The sequence below is a fragment of the Juglans regia genome, chromosome 7, assembly GCF_001411555.2.
Source record: "Juglans regia cultivar Chandler chromosome 7, Walnut 2.0, whole genome shotgun sequence".
NCBI classification, from domain to species: domain Eukaryota; kingdom Viridiplantae; phylum Streptophyta; class Magnoliopsida; order Fagales; family Juglandaceae; genus Juglans; species Juglans regia.
In genome coordinates, this window is record NC_049907.1 from 40,498,004 (window position 1) to 40,505,866 (window position 7,863).

The 7,863-nt window shown below is 34.9% G+C and overlaps 1 protein-coding gene across 1 annotated transcript in view; it reads right to left on the minus strand.

Annotated features, from left to right (window-relative positions):
• Window positions 1-6,909: 6,909 nt before the first annotated feature.
• Window positions 6,910-7,863, minus strand: part of LOC108989452 — a 3,005-nt gene continuing 2,051 nt past the window's right edge. Inside the window, exon 5 of the mRNA XM_035691543.1 lies at window positions 6,910-7,497. Within this exon, the coding sequence (XP_035547436.1) occupies window positions 6,910-7,497 (588 nt within the window). The remainder of the gene's footprint in view (window positions 7,498-7,863) is intronic.

Consider the following 7,863-nt stretch of genomic DNA (forward strand, 5'->3'; position numbering starts at 1 on the left):
TGTTGAATTTATAAGCAGGCGAGTCAAAGTTACTTGCATGTGGAGCACAAGAGAAGATGTTGAAAATACTAACCGGGGTTGGCATGAAGATCGCTGTGGAGTGACGAAGAGATAGTGTTGAATATTGAATATTTCACTGTTTATGCCAGGAGCAGTGAAGTGCTGTAGAAAATATATGTCATCATATTAAACATACCGCATCATATGTGAATATTTATGAAATATTCTAGATGAAGGTGCATATAAAGATTCTAGTGGGATGGTCTACCTACACAAGAGTTGGAATAATTATGGAAGTTATGGAAGCGTGTAGGTGGTATGCTTGAATATTTTCATAATCGTTGGGAAAACAATTATGGCATATATGAATTGGGTAAGCCTCATATGAACTATATAAATGAAAACAATACTTCAACTTTGAGGTAATTGAAACCCAAACCATCCATTATCAAAATTAATGGATGGTTGGAGGGATTTATGGTCTAAGGCACAAGAATTAAATTTTGTTTAAATCATATTTATGGGCAATGTTACATATACGATGACATAGAGCAAAATGCCAATAGATTGTCCCAAGAGATATATCTACATGTTGGAAAAAATTTGGTGGGGGGAGTCCCATAACGAAAATATATAGTAATAATTCTTTGGGGTTTTTAAACTATCGTACCAGCTCTTTTATTTAAAAAGAGCAAAAGGGAAGCTAGAAGTCAAAACTTGACATGAGTTGAGTTATTATTATTAAAGAATAATAATAACTCAACTCGGCTAAAACTAATTGTCAGTTCTGACTAGGCGAGAGCATGTAACTCGAGCTCTTGCTGACCACATTTGTTATTTGAGGCTTAGTGAGCTGAAATAAAGAGTACCAATTAAGTAACGAAAGTTGATGGGATTAAATAAATTTGGATTAGGCCTACATGTATTTTGCTGACCCAAATTCATTAAAATAAATGCAAGGAAGTGGAAGAGACAGGGAAACAGAATCCAGGTTTGGTTGATGGACCAAATTCACATAGTTTAATGCATCTTTATGTATTTTGGTGAGTGAAATTCATAGCCCATAAAAATTTAGTGGAATTGGCACACCCAATTTGAATTCTAACGTTTCGACTTATTTGAACCTAACCGAGAATTAAAGTTAGGGTCACATAGGCACTAGAGTTCAATATCACTTTAACACACCTGTTAAAGCCCCACATTTCCAATGACTCAGAAAAACAAAATGAATCATAGGAGTTCGATGATTTAATGTATTATATATGTACAATATCTGGGTAAAAACCCAAAAAACATGTACAAAAACTAATTAACATCCAAAAGGGAAAAGAAAGCTGGCTATGTAATTGTAATTAAAGGGAAACAAACCCCAAGGAAGTCATGATCAGATTTGCTTCAGAGGAATTTGTTATGATGTATGTTAAATCTGAGTTACTTATACTTTTAGGAATTAAAACTTGAAGCTAGTATAAATAGCTGGGAATTAGCTAGCTTTTGTTGGACATAATTCCATCATGTGCATGGTTGCTGAAATATGGATTAAGTAGACCAAAATCTATTCTTGTGATGGATGTCATTTCACCATTATATATATATATATATGTGTGTGTGTGTTCTGTATATATGTATAAAGGACATGATTCCGTACATGTTGGCCATACCCAACATCTCACACCTCCTCTCTCTATACCCACTGTCACAGTTGAATATGGTTTAAGGTAATGAACGATAGCACTTTGTCCTGTGCAATATGTAATTAATCTAATCTGAAAAAAGACATGGATATGTTGAAGGGGTATTTAGAAGAGAACTAATCATAGAGAGCGAGAGAGAGAGAGAGGGAGAGAGAGAGAGAGAGAAGTGCATGCTAATGTGTCTTATATATATATATATATATATATATATATATGGCCATCATGATTCCGTACATGATGGCCATACCCAACATCTCACACCTCCTATCCTATATATAGCCACTGTCACAGTTGTAGCCCGCTACAATAATGGACTCTATGATTGTCCTGTGCAATATATAATTAATATTATCTGGAAAAAGATATGGATATGTTGAAGGGCTATTGAGAAGAGAAAATATCATAGAGAGAGAAAGAGAAGATCTATGCTAATGTGTCTTATATATATCCATTTCCCAACATCGATCAATCATTAGCTCCTAATGATTGGTTGTGGGGGAGAAAAATTTGTCATTAATGTAGAAATGAAATTACTGAAGCAATTAGGTTAAATATGGGGGCCATATAAACATGAAAATATGGCCAGACAATCTGCAGCTTTACACAGTGAGCATAGGATCAATGTCCATATATATATATATATATATATATTCATATATATATATAAAGTCTATATATATGAATATAGACTTTATAATTGAGTAATAGGATAACTTTGATTTCCATATACTGAGAATTCTACCAAAACTATATAATGAGATGAACTACACACTAAAACATGAACAAGTAACTCACATTTAAGTACTCATGAATAACATGAATTTGCCATGAGTAACTAGTCTTATAAGTCGGTGACAAAGTTAGAGAATCACATCGAATGACCAACCAATTGGATCACCCTACGTGCAAAGAGAGAGGGGAGAGAGAACTCAAAAAACAGTGGAAGATGTCCTTATCTATGATTCAGCAAAGCTGTACACAGTAAAGCTAGTTGTACGTGGGTCCCAAGGGTCATATATTAAATTCGGATGAGTGGCTGTTATGTGGCAGGAATCTAGTGGCTTTTGTCTCTATAAAATTATAATAGTGAAAATGGGACAAATACCAGTCCAAACTGACAGTCATTTCATCCATGATCATGATGTCAAGAATATTAAATCAGTATATTAAGTAATATCTAAACAGAATATGGCTAGAAATATATATATATACATATATATATATATATATATTAAAAGCATGAAATTAATATTTGCAGATGATTAGTACTAATTAATATGGATGATCTCCTTATCACCCTTACTCCAAGTACATGAGTTTTATAATTATTCATGTACAAAAGTATCACACAAGTATATGATTGTGAAGTTCGATAGTGATGTATATTAATGTGAATATATAACCTCTTTCTATTCAATAGTGATTATATTTAACATGCATTTCGATTATTTAATCCATATTCTGCAATTGACCATATATGTTGCACAATAATCCCCATTATTATCTTTTAGTATATCATGAGTCTACACCGAACTTGAGATAATTGAGGTCAAAACAGAAAATAAATTAACTCGAAACGATATGAATGTAATTCGGGGGGAAATATTGAATTATGAGCTTTCTATACAAAGAAATGAGAGGACTGTGGACTAACAATCATCGTGCATGTAAGAGATCATGCATAAACTATGAACCAATATAACAGCTCACCAAACTGTAACCCAAATAAAGGAATACTCCAATAGCATGATCAATTTGGGCGGGTTACTTCATAATTCAATTTATTTAAGAATGAACTTGATTAATATTTAGGGAGTACTATATAATTGATACACATACCCAAATGGAAGATAAAATCTGGATATTGATATTTATGACCTAAAAATAAAGTCATTGTAAGCAAGTTATCAAACTCTCAACATGATAATGTAGCAGAGGAATTTTAAGAAAAATCTGATTGCAACATGTATATGTGAGCGAGCTTCATAGTGAATATTTTTACGCAATTGTCAAATTTATAATTGGAGTTCCAACCTCAAAGTGATCAAAATGTTTTCTAACTTAATTCATTTTATAGTTTGAATCCAATATTTTTGTACCACCACAACGGCATGCACTTTGTAACAAAAGTGAGAGAAGCACACCCTATTACTCGTTCATCATGATCAGCTAATTAAAAAGCTATTATAAGCTGGACTTAATAATTTTTGTAATTTTTCTATTTGCACCAGCTGTGTTTTCACTTCTTTTTTTGGTTCTCCGATATTATATAATAGGGTGTACAGTCGCCGCAAATAAAAATTACAGATCAGATATGAATAAATGTAATAACACTTACGTTACACTTTTGAAGCCAATAAGGGAGAAGCACACAAGAAAAATCTGTACACGTTGGTTGGTTTTTGAGCAGGAGGCAGTAATTGTTCAAAAAACATATATATTATTAATTTCAGCATCATGTTTCCAAAACATGATTTATATCCAAGCCATTAATCGCGGAAAGTTTGACAAAATGGTTTGGAAAACTTCAGTTAGGAGTTTAATTTGTACCCCCCATTAAAATCAGTGCCCCTTCATGATTATATAGTTAGGCAGTCAACATGAGAACTTTTTTACACTACAAGAAAAAAGGGTTAATCCAGCGCAATGATAATGTGAGCATAGCTTCTTAGTTATACGAAATGTTATTGCAGCGATTTATAATTGGAGTTCCTAGTTAAAGTGTCTCATTATCTGGAAAAACTTAATTAAGGCTGACAAATGAGATAGGTCTGATTAATCTAGAAATTAATTAGAGATATCTCAATATCTAAATATATTTGTTATATATATATATATATATATAACAAATAATTAATTAAATCACATCTTAATTATAGAGTCTACACTAGGGTCTTCATCATGGCTTGCATTAGGACTGCATGCACTCAAACCAGTAAAAAGAGTTTTTTCCAGCACACAAGAGGTACATGCAGTCTGTTGTGGGTAAAGGAGGGTTTTTCTATATACATGAGGGCAGCATATAAATTTGCCCAAGATGATTAATGTCAAGGCAGGCCCTAGCTAGCAGCTCACCAAATAGACAGGGGACAGTAAAATGAATTGAATATTTTCAGTCTATGAAGACTACATTTTCATCAGTTCATGAGAGCTCCAATCTCGCTCAAAAATGAACCAAATTCGTGCAGGGTCATGCTTGGGGATCAGAAGTACAGAAAAATTTCCTCAACCCTTGTGTGTTATCCTTAAAAAAGTCTTGTTGTGTTAGCAGGGGAAAAGGCAGACAGGACACACACACACACATATATGCAAATCCATATTGTGGAAAAATAAATTGTTCACTGTAAAAAATCAGAAGGGAAATGATAATTTTTTACTCAAGTGTCACTCTCTCTTAGTGACTGCAATAGGGAATAGTCCCAGAAGTCATACAGATTTCCTTCGTCTTACCTAAAGCAAAATGAATTAATTTTCATTCTGTGTTATGAGAACAGGACCATCTCCAAAAACAAGTAAGACTATAAACTTGAGATTATCTATAATTTAGTAACAACTAAATTATAATTTAGTATAAGATGTATTGGCAAAATAGAAATTTTTTACTGGGTCATTCAATGTTCGAGCCACGGACATGAGTTCTATGAAACACAAAATGCATGTATACCCTACAATAATTCGTGAAAGAAGCGGTAGATTTCACAACTGGACAGATAGAAATTAAACAAGTGCAACAAGAAAACTCCTAATTTTGTAAAGAAACATGCACGAAAAATCGATTCATTACCAAACCAGTTCTAAGTTGCAGCCATACCTGAGGTGACGGAAGGACCCACGCTATCCCTCAACTGAATCTTGACGAGCCTCAGTTGGAAGCCATTGAATCCCCAAATCCCACAGGTTCCACAGAGACGAATCGCACGGCTCCTAATCAGCTTCGGGGATTCTGTCTAGCCAGAGTAGCTTCCGTGGGAGGAGGAATGTGGTAAAGGACAAACCTTTGGGTGGTCGGGCGAAAATGGAGATTAAATCGTTCGGGGGATGTGGGTGGAGTAGCAGCTGATCTCTCGGAAAGGGAAATGGAGACGAAATATTGGGGAAGAACAGAGGGAAGTGGAGTGGGAAAGAAATCGGGGGGAAAAAGAAAATAATTTTAAGTGATTGGCACCAGAGCGTAGTTACGGCGAAATGGAGCGTTGCAACATAATGTTTATTTGGTCGGCGAAATAAATCACTGCTAAAAAGATTAATATCGCCGCAACAAGTTAAAGTAACCCCAAGAATCAGGTTTCTCAACGGTTTTCCGCGGCGGTAAAAAAATCGACGTAAAAAGTGGTCTATTCCGACGATCCTTTTTGCAACACTATAAAAATCGCCGAGAAAAGTCTTTTTTCTTGTAGTGTGTAAGTACATTAGGAAATCACGTAATCCTATGTCTCGTAGCTGATTGATTCCACTATTGTTTTTCTTTTTCTCTTTTTGTTAATAGCAACAAGGGGGACTTAGGAACCTGACAAATCGTAAAGTTAGCTTATAGAAACAAATTAATTTGGTATTATTAATTGTCTGTTTTTTAACGTTTTGCTTGTACATTAATATAAGATGAACTCAACGAAAACAAGCTAGTTATGAAGAACGTCTGCAATGAAAGGAGATATCATGGGATTCTTCATATATAACTACAAAAAAACTGTTTATTTGTGACTAGTTATTTCTTAAGAAATGACTATTTTCTATTAAAATGAATCTGTTTTCATCGCAAATAGTCATTCTCGTAATAAATAATTATCCGTCACAAATATCTGTTTTTCTTGTAGTGTATATAAATGAATGAAAGTATGGAGCCCGTGACGGCCTACCCAATACTGCATCTCCTAATTTCTCAAGGAGCTTTAGAAGCGCAGGCTCAGGTATATAATCAGCTCCATGTAGGAAATTACCCGTGGAGCAACAAAGCAATTAAACGAAAAAAAAGAAAAGAAAAAAAGTAATTAAGCACGTGACAAAGATGTATTCAACGTCCTCAGAGAGTCAGATGCTCTTTATTTTGAGGACACAACCATTTAACGATCGATTACATATATAGATATACGTAATTTCAGTAATATTATTGGCACATATCACCAACGTAGTCTGATGCCTTTTATTTTACGGATATATAATATTCTTTATCATTATAAGAGAGAACCATTCAGAGGTAAATCATGCATTAATTTACTTAGTGCAGTGCGTTGGGAGCACCGTCAACGTGGCAGCACTTAAAACTCATATAGGTCTTCATGACGCGGGAACAGTCAGCGCAATGCATATGCTCTGGAATCTTTCCAACACCAAGCGGGATGTCAACACGAGAACAGTTGATTCGATTAATGTTGTCAAAGTACTGTTTGATTGCTACATCGAAGCCAATCTCACGCACACACCCCTTCCATTTTTCAGCCTCATTGACGACCTGCAAAATAGTTGTCCCATGTCCTGTGAATATCACTTTAGACCCTTTGCTCAGCATTACCCATCCACTCTCGCTTTTGTAGGATAGTAGCTTTTGTGTTTCCTTGCTTATATCGTCCTTTTCAGTTTTCTTTTCAGTCTTGGAGAAGAAAAAGCTTTCCATTGTGTCCCAAAAACGCCCTAGAATGCCATCATCGTACTGCCCTTTCTGGTTCTTTCCTATATGAACCAACTCAATAGAAATCTTTGCCTCCTTCAACGCCGGGTCAATTGCCAGGGATTTTGCTTTCGTGGTAAATTGTTGGATCCATCCGCCTTCGTCCTTGCCTCCATAGAAGAAATTGTGCTTGTCATCCTTGGTTTGATTGATTGAACAAGACATGTTAATTCTCAAACACGTACAATTATAATGCTAATTATGATTTTTATTAAAAGCATTAGCCTTTTATAATATGAATTTTGCTTAAGAGTACTATATATTGTAGATAGAGTATGAAAAAGAACTTACCACGACGGGTTGTTTTAGATTGAGTACGTCAACCAAGAAGTCTACGATCACATCCACTAGTTCTTTCGTTGCCAAAGTTTGTTCTGCCTCTTTAGTGAGAGGAAAGGCCTTTGCTCCCCATACCTTAATCATGTGGAGTGCATTCGTGTGTTGCACCTTTCCTTTAGGATTTACCACCACGACGAGAGGCTTATTTTTGAAGTTCCACTCCTC